General features: G+C 42.4%; 2 protein-coding genes across 3 annotated transcripts; one reads left to right on the top strand and one right to left on the bottom strand.

Moving 5' to 3' along the window:
* The first annotated feature begins 601 nt into the window (after positions 1–601).
* LOC131883719 (uncharacterized) lies at positions 602–2,561 on the top strand. Its single transcript, XM_059231253.1, has 2 exons — positions 602–620; positions 776–2,561. The coding sequence occupies exon 2, from the start codon at positions 911–913 to the stop codon at positions 2,267–2,269; it is 1,359 nt and encodes a 452-aa protein (XP_059087236.1). The 5' UTR covers positions 602–620; positions 776–910; the 3' UTR covers positions 2,270–2,561.
* LOC131883727 (uncharacterized) lies at positions 2,481–9,276 on the bottom strand. 2 transcript variants are annotated; one of them, XM_059231273.1, is made up of 4 exons: positions 9,134–9,276; positions 8,174–8,407; positions 5,468–5,701; positions 2,481–3,360 (listed from the first exon to the last, which is right to left on the bottom strand). In XM_059231273.1, exons 1-4 carry the CDS (start codon positions 9,149–9,151, stop codon positions 2,725–2,727), a joined length of 1,122 nt encoding a protein of 373 aa, XP_059087256.1. In that variant the 5' UTR covers positions 9,152–9,276; the 3' UTR covers positions 2,481–2,724. The 2 variants fall into 2 exon arrangements, with proteins under 2 accessions (XP_059087256.1, XP_059087248.1); XM_059231265.1 differs by lacking the exon at positions 9,134–9,276 and having other exon boundaries at positions 8,174–8,451.
* Between the last annotated feature and the right edge of the window lie 4,312 nt (positions 9,277–13,588).

The raw sequence follows: 13,588 nt of genomic DNA, 5'->3' as shown, positions 1-13,588 counted from the left end.
GAATAATGACAAGAGGCACGTTGCAAACAGCATTTGCCTAGTTTTTGTGCGACATATCGTCAAAATTGATTAAAGAGATGTTTCAAAGAGCTCGTTCGGAAGGACATCCAAATGTATTAATACCCATTCTATAGGTTTTTCAATTAATCTTTCAGACTGTTTTAAAGCGCATGTCACCACTTTTTGTCAGTAATCCACGTGCTACCACTTGGACGAGAAAATTGACTGAACCATAACAAAGTAGTATGGAGTGTTTCGCTCAAACTTATGGTTTTCCCAATGACAGTTGATCAATTATTAATCTAAAAAAGCATCTCCAAAATCCGGTCAATGCAAAATTATCCATGTCATTCTCCGCAGGTCTCCTTTCAGAGTTGATAACGATTTCGCAGAAATCGCGTCGCGAAACTAATATTGCATATAAATCCTTCCTTTCGTTACCGTCCGTTAGAAACCATTTTTCCACCACCACCGTTGCTGGCTCTTTTGGCAAACAGAGGTTGTGTGAAAAGTGTGAGTACGTTTCGGCTCCAAAGATGGTTACTTTTTTGCCCTGAGGATGAAAATGACAGGTACAAACTCCTTTGATGACCAGGTAGACAAACGCCTTGGTCGTGACGGTCGGGATGGTTACATGGAGCGTAGCATATATTAGCCTGGTCTTGTGGTTGGGCTTGTTTGGTTGATGAGAAGGAATAGCAGGTGTAACGAACCAGGCCAAGAAGGCCTGCATATGTGTCACGTCAACATCTAACCATCCGTGGCAATTGTAAAGATCAATATTACGCCATGACGCAAAGTATGAGGGATTTATTGGTGCACTACCCTCTCTGACCGAGTTCACTGACAATTCCCGTGCATGGTAGGGGTAGGTCATGAGGACATGAAGCAGACACCGACTTGATGCGTCATGAACATAGCGGGGATGGCGGACTTCGGATCCCTGGATCTGGCCTTGGATGCCATCACACAGTTGATCCGGGTCACCGCCGGCAAGAAGGGGTTCCACGCCCTCAGACATACTCTGTTGGGCAACAAACCTGACGACGAGTTACACGTGGTCAAGGATGTGATTTCCGATGACGAAAAAAGTGAGCTCCAATTGCGCTTGGAGGCCATCAAGTCGCACATTGCCAAGGCATCGTCCCAATTCCAGATCTCCTACCAAGACATCCTCAAGAATGCCATGGCCAGAAACAAGCTGGAGATGCTCAAACGACAACGGTTGGAGCGCTCTCAATCCACGACATCCAACGAATCGTCATCCACGTACGAGCCGAATTTGTCACCCATGTTTCAGCCTCAGCCTCCCACTCCTCAGCTCTTGGACATCTCCGGCTCGTCCAACGACCTGTCCATGGTCTCGTTGCAACCGTTTGAGACGTCGGCGGGACACATGGTGCTCTCAGATTCCCCCGTTCTAGTACAAAGTGACTTTAGTCTTCCCAATCCCGTCCAACTAGTCAATATCAAGCCTTCCGTACTCACTTCTATCTCATTGCCATCGGAACCCATCAGTAGTGCGGCCTTACCCATTTCACTGAATAGCATCCCACCCACACCGCCACTCTCTACATCCTCGTCAACCTCGTCACCGTCCACATCCACCGGATCTGTCTCCATTGGGGAGCAGAGAATGCTGCGGTATGGGCGTGCCATCCTCAAACTCAAACACTACAAGCGTGCCTTGAAGTATGCGATATGGGACTTCCAAGATGGCGTGACCGTTGAAGATGCCGCCAAGAAACAGGGGATCACAAAGGAGGCCATCCAATATTCGATCAATCTGATCGTTAGTAAAACTGGCGAGACGATTGACGAATTCAAAAACAATCGCTCCTCCAATTGCGAGGTGTATCCAGGACAGATCAGTGAGGCCTACAAAGGCCGAGTTAAGGATGGAACACAGAGAGTGAAGCAGAAGAAGTGCCAAAATTTGTTTGCTTGCGCGGTAGCCTGTGACATTAGCTTGTTTGACCTCATGGACAGCCTTATCAAGGAGCTGGAAATCGAAACCAAGATCCTTAGCCTTCAACCGGTACCTGAACTGACCCCAACACCGACTGGCAACCAAGCAATTGATCCCCAACACGATGACATTCTGTCCGATATTGATGAGGTGATTCGCGAGGACTCCGTTGAAGCCCAATGCATCGCCAATAATGAAGTGGTTCAATTACAATTGACCAATTGTGATGTTTGTAAGAAAATGTTCTTCGACTCGAAGTCATTTCAAGAACATGACGATGCTGGATGCATCGATTACTAGCTAACATAATCAACATATGTTATAGCGACATATGTGTAGTTTGTATTTGCTCAAAAACTAACAATCCCAACCAATCTGCTTTTGTATTTTGTATTACACATTAACTTATGCTACACTACTTCGACTGCCATGATGTGATTCTTGATTTCAAATCAAAATACTATTTTTTTTCTTTTGTGCTTAACGCGCGTTTAGATCGATCCATTCCGTCGTTTGTTTGGAACAATATATTCTGGTTGATTTGTTCATCATAAATGATATTGTTTTTCAATAAATATTGTTTGAAAACAGAACAAGGACTTGGTGTATACACTTTGAAACGAAAGGAAGCAAACTAAAAATTGCTCGACTAGGGAGGCGGGGATTATTATGATAATGATGCTGTTGACTGATAGGTAGGTGGCTATACTGTAGGACTGCACATGAGGGGGGCTTATACAAGATGAGAACCTCGTCTAATTGATAAACTGCCCTTGAATCCTTCTTTTGTCCACGATTTGTTGCGGGATAAATCGCGTTTGTTGAGCTGGACGTCCCAACCTTGACGAGAAAGCGCGGGATTGTCTTGTCGTAGAAGCCGCCGACGCCAAACGATCCAGGGGCAATACTTGGGGCGATCCCTGATCGATAGCCGTTGGTTCGTCAACCCGTTGTTGGAGGGGGAGCTGTTGCAATTGAACCTTTTGCTTCCCACGGGCTTCGACATTTTTCAATACTTTGGCCTGTCGTGGAGCGGGACCGACACCATTAATCCCATCATCAGGGAGCAAGCACTTCTTCTTGTGTTCCTTCTCCTGACTCGGGACCATAATCTCCTGGTCTTCACAAGTCTCGACAGCCTCCTCGGAGCACTCTTGGAACTCGATGGTTTGACACTTGGTCGAGGGCACGGGTTTGCAGCTGCTCGTGTGCTTGACTTCGCATACCATCTTGGTGGTCATTTGAGACTTCTCGGCATCCTCGCAATCCGTGTAGGGGATTTCTTCAGCATCCTCGCAATTAATTTTGGGCACCTTGAAGTCCACTTGGCGAGGGACCAATTTGCATTCCCTCCACGTAACCGGCTCACAGGCCTCATTTCCGGCCCAAACCTGAATAAATCAAGCGAAATTTGTCGGGATTAGTCAAAGCTTCAGGTACATGTCCAATTATTGCTGATGTCTTACAATATATTTGCATTTTCTATGAATGAGATGCACGTTCCCTAGAAGACCACCAAACATGGACGAAAACTCCGGGAAGCCCAGATTAATTCACACTTTGCCTAAGCAATCATTTCCGCTCCCAAAGAAGCCGAAAAGCCGACCTTGGGATTAATTTTCTTTCACTTTACATAGAAGATCAACACTTTGATGGGTGTGTGTGAGTGTGCTATGTTAATTTGTGTCTCTTGTTCATGTTCCTCGGAACTAATTCATGTTCACTCACTCGCTGGCCAAGTACGTGCTTCATCATGAATGGAATAGTAAGAACATCTTGATTTGGCAATGCTTTTCTCGTTCTTTCTTCCCCATTACCCGTGAGTTGTGCAAACAACACCCTACATGGATCCCCACGACATCCTGACATGACCGAGTGAGCGCCAAGATTTCTGTTTTATGATTGATTCAAAAGGTTCCATTTCACCTTCACCACTCACGCTTAGATCAACGAAATCACCGTTTTGGCCTTCGCACAAAGGTCAACCCCGTTCTAGTGAACGTCGGGACTTGAATGGGTTAATCATGGGTAGGCAGCAGTCTTAATGAGGGAAGTACCTTGTCCCTAGCGGATATTTCTTGACAAGGATTAATGGCCCTCGCAAACATAAGGGAAGTCATTCATACTTTTGGTGTTGGCTCAGTTCAAATCAAACACCATCTCGATTCTCAAGACGACCAAGACGGCCAAGAAGATCTCAAATCAATTCTCATCAGCTCCTACAATGATCGGTATTAGTATTATTCGGGCTGTAATCTGGTTGAACTCGACATATCAGAGGAAGAAAAAGTACACGCAGATCGGAGCGGAATATTGCATTCCATCCTCACACAGGAAATTTCCCCACTCACTTGTTTCCGATGAGTCCCTGACTCTCTGGAGGCAAATCTGTTAACAGAACCCGCGACCACAATGGTAGGAAAACCACCACATATTACGTGGCTATTTGAAGATTCTAGAGACCCCAAGAAAACGAATACAGAAACCCTGTCTGAGATCAATCAGTTAATAAAACAAGACATGCCCTTGACTGTGAACCTAATGGATGGAAGCGTAAGGCCAAAGGGACGACGAATATGGACATTATAGATCTCTTTCCATGAAACAATGCATTGCCCCGAAATGTCCTTGAAATTGACGGCACTTATCCTTGCTTAGTAAATAGACTGGTGAGAGGAGACACACAAGTGAATTTGCAATTCTTCTCTCCAACATGCATAGGAGCACATTGATCATCCCGAGTGACATGGGCGACGATTTGAAGCAAGGTTAAGATCATGACCAGGTCATCTTGTCAGTCCGTATCTTGTCACAAGCAAACCGCAATAGAGCCCGACCGACCTTGGCGGAGAATTCATCTTGTTACTTGGGTCACGACCCAGCTTTTTGTTTTCCCAGGCACTGATTCCATTTGATCGTGATTCACGTGACAACAAACAAGTCCAGGAAAATCTTCAAAACCAACGAACCCTTCGCCATTCAGTTGGATCCTTCCGTTCATGTGAAGAATGTGTTATTATGAGCTCAAACCTGCCTCACTGCACGTATTGATTGTACATACAGGACGAAATGACAATCCCGAGTTGGGTCGTACTTTTAGAAATAACAAGTTATGGACCGGGGAAATGGTAAAACGAGTACTAATGGCAGAGATCTGATCAAGATAGGACTGATAATGAGTATTGGAACGAGATGCGGAAGAAATCGTCAATGAAAAAGTCTCACGGAGACATATGTACCGGAGCTAACTAAAACTACCGACCGAGCCCTCCTGAAGTTGTACTGGCAAATAAACAAACACATTTCGAAGATTGACACCTTTGTCGGTTGCTTGCGAATAATCGACGATTTTACACATGGACGGAGCCGCATCTTTGCAAATCAGCATGTCTTGAACCAAGGATTCCCATTACTCAGTCTCCGTCAAGTTCGACTTTATCCCAGATATCTGAACTATCTAGTTAGCGATAATACACACGTAGTCGAGTGTGAACTCACTTGATTGCCCTCCTCGTCGGTTTCCCATTTGGTGATGCAGTTCTGTTTGGTCACATTCCGACATTCGGGCATCATCTTGGTGTGTTGGACCGTGTCCATGCCTTCAGAACACACCTTCTTGGTGTATGTCTTGGGCACCATTTCGTAGCTCTTGTAAGGTGTGGCCTCCATGGTCATCTGACATTCGGTGTAGGGAACAATTTCACATTGGATCTCGGTCACCTCGTCACAAACCTATAGGATAGAAAGGGTAACCAATTGAATGAATATGTGGATTCCACCGCAGCTTAGACAATTTACAAAGCTGGCAACCACGTGAAAATTACTCATGTTTCTTATTTCTTTTTGCCATAATTCCAGCATCAAACGTCTAATTAGACAACAAGAATCTTTCGAATGCTTAATTTGTAATCAGTAGGGCCAAAATTTGCAGATAAACATGGTCTTTATTGACAACAAATTAGCATAAAAAGTCAACCTAATTTGAATAAAAGCTTGCAAATAAACTTTCCACCAAACATAGGCACCAACACGTTCTGGAGGAGTGTAAGGTTTGTTTTTGCCTTTCCTATCAAGCACCTCGTAGATGAAAAGGAATATTGTTTCATAATGTCTTCCAGCACTGGGATTTGAACCTGCTATTTCTAGGGGGCAGTTTCTTGCCTTGTCCATGCCTTCTAGACTGATTAGCATTTTGCACATCCTTGATAATTCGTGAAAAAGATAAATCTCAGTTCGTTAGCAGAAAATCAAAAATGTCAGAGCGTAGCAAATGCATTGCAGAACAATTTTGTCAAGAAAATTAAGCTTTTCAAGTTTCTTGAAAGTAATAGTATGTCAATTCTTCCCAAATTGACCTTGCACCTCATGACCATTTATCACATATATCATGAACCCACGACAAGATGAGCCTGATTCTTAAAGGAGAAGTTCATTACTCAAACAAAACTGAGTTCCAACATTTGAAATAGAATATCTCAAAAAATTGCAATGATAAAGGAGCTATTCAAGATGGATGGAATGCACAAGCAGACGGTTGGTTATTACTCTGCAATCTATTACTTTTTTTTCAAAAAGTTTTGAAAAAAAATAGTAATACAATTTCACATTTTTCCCTAAAATGACCAGAATTCATGAAAATTATCGTAATTTTTCACAAATATAGTTTTTTTTTGCTGAAATGGCTGAAATTACATTATGAATTGCAGAAAAAGGTCAAATACTGTTGGTAAAATTGAAAAATTTGCAGATGCAATAGATTTGCTGAAAAATCTCGGATGTGCAAGTTTTTTTTGTAAAACTTGCACTATTTGCAGGATGCAAGCTTTGGCCGGCCCTAGTAACCAGCAGATGGAAGACCTACGCTTTTCAATGTCGGCTTGCCATACATGAATACTAGATTGATAATGAAAAGGAATGAGAGGAAATCGTATTTTACGCTTAATTCTCCATTCTCCAGAACCAAGCACTCTAAGAAAAAATAATGCTGTGACATAGCACACGAAATCAAATCCAAGTCCGACTCTAAAAAGCCAAATGTCACTTAATTCCCATTGTGGCAAACCCGCGTTTTTTGTTCATGCTAAATCCATGAGGCATCCGTCATTTTCGTAAAACTAAAGGGTTTGCGTGAGAGCAGAGCCCTTGTGTTTTTGAGGGACCAATTTTTTTCTATTCACATCAACATTATATAAATCAGTCATTTAGGTAACCGGATTGGATTCCAGATGATTGATGGCATATCATCATTACTCAAAATCAATTTGTCACATGATCTTCGAAAATGGAGCTATCCGTTATTGATCGAATAAAATTGTACAGAGACGCAATTTTGATACTTTCCAGGGATCATTGATTGAAAAGTGTCCATAAGGAAGTGGATGTACCTGTCCATTTTTTAAAATGATGACACCGTCAGATTGTCATCTAGTGACAGTTTCATTAGGGCCGTGTTTATCACTTTGTCACAATATCATGATAAACTCATAAGCGTTTCGATGACAGGAGTTTGGCATGCTTCGAATATCTGGGATGTGTCCGAAGCCAACACAAAATCTCCAGAGGGGGTTCAAGTCTCGGAAAAGTGTGGATATTTACAGTTGATGTAGTGGTTAGTTGGGGCAATGAAGCATGCAGATGGAAATATGTTATCTCCTACTAAGCTTTGGACACGGGTGGGTTTAACAATTTAGAGAAAAGCACATCACATCGGGCTGGTTGACTTTGCTTGATCCTTTCCGGTTAGTTTTATATTACTAGAGACACAATAATATGTACCACTGCGATCAAATGAACGCGATCAAGATTCGTACATCCTGAAAAAATGCCCACAAGCCGCGTTATAATTGTCCCTGTCGTCATATGGTGTGCATTAGCGTTCTAATGCGAGAGCACTTCTCTTGTTTATGACCAACACACTACTGAAACAATGCGAATGAACGAAGATGATAAATTCATGGGTAAGTCAGCAGAGTTGCACCAAGTCTCGAAAAATGCTCCCATTTCGACCAACAAAGGTGTTGTTTGGTGGTTTTACCGTGCCATATGCAACTAGGAGATTGTTGAGATGCAATTGGTATGGCAAAAGTAAGAGGAAGTAAATTCCAACAACTTAAATTCCCATTCCTAACCAACTCCAGAAAGGTGCTTCCGGTGCAACGCGTTATAAGACATTGGTATCTTTATTTTTTTAGAAACATTGCTCACCCGTTCGGATTTGGTTTCGCACTTTTTGACAAATTCAGAGTCGCACTTGTTTCGATTCTGCGGCTCAAAGATCACCTCTCCATAAGTGGAGACATCCACGCAGAACTCGGAATTATGCAAATCCACTGCCGCATCTTGCCGCTTGAATCTGTTGAGGGCCGCACTTACCCAGTTGGGCACTTGACGGGCCTCGGCAGTGCAAATCAGAACCACACAAGAAATTGCGAAAGATTGCTGGAAAGGGAAGTGGAAACACTGATTCATTAGTCAATGACAAGATTGAGCGGGAGATTTGAACGGTTGCAAAATAGGTTCGACACCCAATTCGTCCTTGTTCAGAAGACGTCAGGTGGGATTTCTAAGTGGGCAACAGCCCATCAGAAAATGAGCAATGGGTTCCATTTAGACTAAGTGAAGCTAGTATTTTTTTTTATCAATCACACCCAAGATCACCTCCAAAGAATCTGAAATAGGCGTCGGCGACACCCATATAAAAGTTGATGCGCCACCGTATATACATCCTGAGGTGAGAAGAAAATTCATTTATTTGGATTGATATAAGTCAAGCAAGGTCCACAAGATCTTTCAAGGTCTCCAAATAATCAAAGCAATGACGATCGTTGCCATCCTCATCATTTGCTTTTGTTTCAATGTGGATGTAAGGGATGTTTCTCGTCTCTTCAACAGCTTAGCCAGGGCCAAGTACTAACCTGGTACGTAGATAAGCATGTCAGATTGACAAATTGAAATCGACTCAAAGCCCTAATTATTCTGCCATTTCCCATCTCTTTGGTCTAGGATAGGATGAACCTTGAGATTGGCGTCATCCTGGTTTCAATTAATTCGAAACGAGCCCGTCCTCTCCCTCCCATAAATCTCGTAATCCCTTTTTACAATATTTGGCAAACCTAACATTGCCCACTTGACCACATGTTTCGACGAATTGAATCCAACACTTACCCAGATCATTTTATTCATTGTTTCTGGAGTTGCTCAACAGTCACTGATGAATCTTGTAAACCTTTTGTTTTAATTCAAAAACACTGTCCATAAATGTTAAGCCCAATAAAAGAAATACTACTGGAGAGCTCCGGAGTGAACACTTTAAGATCCAATGCGTGACTGAATTACCATCCCTGTACGTCAAAGATTAAATAGACATTTTCCCCGCACAAAATCCCCCCCCCCCTTTTCTTGTGCGTATATACCAAGTGTGTATGTACTAAGCACTCCCACACCAGCCTTTTTTTAGCGGCACGAGCATCTCTCAATCGACCGATACCGCACTCCGTATTCCCTATTCAGCACGTAGGTCTCTTTTCGGAGCATTCTGTTATTCTTAGATGGAGCGATGTCTACAGAACACTCGTGGTGACTGCCTGGTGGCTTTTGCTTGGATGGTTACGTCGTGGTTGACGGTGAAGAAGTAGAGGGGGGGTGTTGGTTTCGAGGGTACTGTGTATCCTGCGAAGCACGTTCTGATTAAATTGACGGATGAGAAACTCAACATGTGCCATGTCAAAAAGAATGACTTAGGAAAGTTGGGTTAGAAACTTAAGGTGCTTCATATTCGTTTCAATTTTGTCAAATTGCACCACATGAAAGAGAGCCTTTGGGAGTTCACAATCAAAGTAGATTTTTTTTTCATTCTGCCTGAGGATTTCGTTTCAATATTTTAACAAAAATGCCATAACTAGTACTCGAATCCGGCTATTTCCAATGCAGCCCAATTATCTTTTTAATGTTCGGCAGGAGATGACTTCAGTAAGTTCTGAGACAGATAGCTTTTTTTAACACAAGTCCAATGAGAACCATGAGGAGATTTTTCTTTGGGAAGGAAGATCACGTCAATTCATTTTGAAAATAGTCCTTGTGACTTCCAGGATGTTCGTCATTCCCCGGATTAGGAATCTATTCGTTGTTTCAAGTTCAAGTGCGAGACAATTGATTCGGTAATTGACCCAAAAGAAACCCGTGTTTTTCATTTAGAAGCAACCTTCACACATTGGCAGGTGTGGGTCATCGGCAAAGGAGCCAGCCGGTGGATGTTCAAGGATTCGAGTTGATGCTTACGTACGTACATAAATGATGTATGGACTGAACGTTCTGCTTTACATACCAGTGGAGCAATAACACCGCAATCTAGAACAGTGCGGGTGCTTACTTGATACACAGAAATGATTTAGATGCAAGATTGTTTGTCCAAACACCATTTTGTTTTCTAGCGCAGATGATTGTTGCTGTTGATTATAGTAGTCGGTGGAAGCAATTAAAAATCCCTCTCATGAAAATCGGACACACGTGCACAGCTATAACGATCCCTACAATTCTAGCCGCCCTCAACTATTTTAGTTGGTATACATTAGTGGTGGTAATTTCCTCCATTTTCCAACCATTCAACCCGACAAGAAGCAGCATTATCCCCGGGAACAACTCTTGAGTTGAGTCTCGACCCCCTCACCACCCAGAAATCAAGTGGATGATGCCAGTGGTTTGAGGGATTCCTTTTTTCCCCGCCAAGGTTGAAAGTAAGAGAAAACCATGATGAGCAGAACGTCCAACCCCTCATTCACCGTGAATGATACCAAAGCCATATTCATATTTTTCGCAGTTTCGCAGGAGCCAAGATGTACGAAGATAAGGGTTCATTACTAGGCACGTACGTTCATACTAGATAGTGAGTTGTTGTTGCTGGTGGTGGTGCTGTCTGTACCATGGGATGAATTTGCATTTATCTCGGGCAAGGTTGAATCTTGAAGAGTCTTCATTAAACGACGCCGATGAAAGTAATATCAGCAAAAGTGATCGTGCCCAGATTTATAATCACACCAGTTAGCTCTTCGTTTTACATGAAAATCTCCGGACCCTATCTGACTGCACACATCTCAAAATGTATCGGAAGCAAAGGGTTGACATAGGCTTAACAATTCTAAACGAGTACATACGTTGTAATGTGACTGCCAATTAAATGGTCGATTGTTTTAGGGGCTTCGAACCGGGACGTCATGATTGTCAGGCAACACGGAGATTTTGGATAGGATAACTGGCATCTCAAATTATGATTGAAGGCTATCTCAATGTCACGATGGCCATGTGTGGGTGTGAGTGTGTATTTACGCGGAACAGTATGTACCGCACAATAGAAGGCATTGAAGTTGAAACTCATGAAATTTGATTGCATGACATTGATAGCATCATCATGGATGAGTATGGGGTGCGTGTATGCACTTCCATATGATTTTTGTATCGGTACAAGATTCAACATGTTGGCTGAGGAATACAACCCTCGTGATCTAATTTGGGAAGCTCTCCTCTTTGACGGCAAACAAATATGCTTCACTTTCAGTAAATGTATTTGAACAGAAGAAGGTCAAGTTTCCAAGAAAAGACAACTTCAAAAAATCTAAGACATTGAATGTCTTATTTTGTTGGTAGTCAACGAGAATGTGAGGATTGGATTGAGCCAAAGACAAGTCAATGTGAACGAACGAATGAACGAACGAACCAAGCTTTAAATGACAGTACTCGTTACTGTTCGTGCAAGTTCGCAACGAGGGTTAGTACTCCTTGGAACAGACAGAGACAAAATGATTCCCTTGGTTTTGGGAAGAAGAGGACGATCAGAACGGCGAGAAGAGCGAATAATTCACAGTGACAAATAAAACCAGGATTCTTCCGTATACGAGACGAAACAATTATGGACAGCTTGCAGGTTGTTAATCTCAGGTCCAGACTTTTAGATTCTGAATTTAAACTGTTCACTTGTGCCGGTCTACTGAAGCAATGACGTGTAAAAGAAGTGATTGACATTGAAAGTCAGATCATTCATTATTGACGATTGATTGGGTAATCAGCTTAATGTATACGTTTATTTGATGAGTATTCGAATTCAAGTCTCTTCTAGATCCAATGCATTTTATGAGATTCATTAGAATCTAACTTTGTTTACAAGAGCACGAAAGAAACCAATTTGACAAATGGTTGGAAACATACATATACACGTCAAAAAGTACATTGCTCTATATACCACCATTATGGTATTACATTACAGACGACCACATCCTAAGTATCAAAGCTCAAACAGCAACAATATTGTTCCATTTTTTTATTTCGAAAACCCTGATAAATCCAAACCAGTGTACCCTAACCTATAACGTCCAAATCCCCACTTGCCATCGTCATGCCCAAATATTTGCCAAGTCCACCCAGAATCAACTTTCAAGGCCATGGTTTTTCCCAATGGGTCGAAATTTGCGGCCCCTGAAACGAGTTCGCCGTTGTTACGCATTTTCAATTGATGCCAATCGAAGCTCATCTTCCGCACGCTCAGTTTCGCTTTTGGCCATGAACATCACACCCAACCCAACTACGTTGATGATTCTCGCCCAACATGAACGATGAATGATGATGATGATGATGATGATGCTCTAATGAGACCATACCACAAATAAAAAGTACTGCGTGGCTCAAATGCACATTGAAACATAAAGTGTTCTAATCTTCAGCCAATGATAATCGACCAAGGTAAAAAGGGTGAAAAAACGATGAAGCGATCACACACCCACTTTCAAGTTATTGGCTTTTCCCATTTTCCCCCGTCACTAAGAAAATAGAAATATAGCCTCTTGCATTCAGGCATTGCCAAATTTCAAGTTGCAATACGCGTACTACAATCGGCACCCACGTTCAACATGGAGTAGAATTGTTCAAAAGTCAGCCAAAAATAAGTCAACGTTACTAAGAAGAGACCTTTTTAGTCCGGAGTGAACGTCACTAAAACCGGACCACACATTTCACAAGTAGAGTTGTCTGCTTGTCAAAGTGTTGAAGGTCCTTGAGAAGAAAACCCTCTTTCATTGGGTCTCTCAAGACTGATTTGCTATATCTCTTTTGCCATCAAAGAGATTCTTTCTTTTCTCAGTAATAATGGTTGTCCACGAAAGTCCATTCTCTGAATCTTTTACTCTGCGTCACCCTCCGCCATTTTTGGGGTGACAAGATGATATGCAAATTATGAGTCAGAATGGAGAAGGATTTCTTTCACACGTTTCGTTTTTGGGCAGGGTAGCGACAACAAGGACAATTCTGAATAGGGATGACAACCACCAACAGGAACCACAATGATGAGCATTCAATTTGGAGCACTTTCCAATAGGCCAAGTTTTGAGCCAATCCTCCCGAAAATGCGCACGACAGAGCAGTACAATAATGGGCGTCAATATTTAGAAATCTAAAACTGAGCAAATCATCAAGGTGCATTTCTTCCGGTTGTTAGATTGGACTGCGTCGAGCGTTGGTTCATTTGCACCTGAAAGTAGGTGTACTTAATACGCTTTTTCAATGGACATATCCCTGTTGTTCAGCACACATTATTTACATGAGCAGTCTTTGTGAATGTACTTATTGTTTTGGTCC

Source organism: Tigriopus californicus, chromosome 1 (assembly GCF_007210705.1).
Source record: "Tigriopus californicus strain San Diego chromosome 1, Tcal_SD_v2.1, whole genome shotgun sequence".
Classification (NCBI taxonomy): Eukaryota; Metazoa; Arthropoda; class Copepoda; order Harpacticoida; family Harpacticidae; genus Tigriopus; species Tigriopus californicus.
Note: the sequence above shows the minus strand (reverse complement) of the source record. Positions and strands in the feature narration are given on the sequence as shown.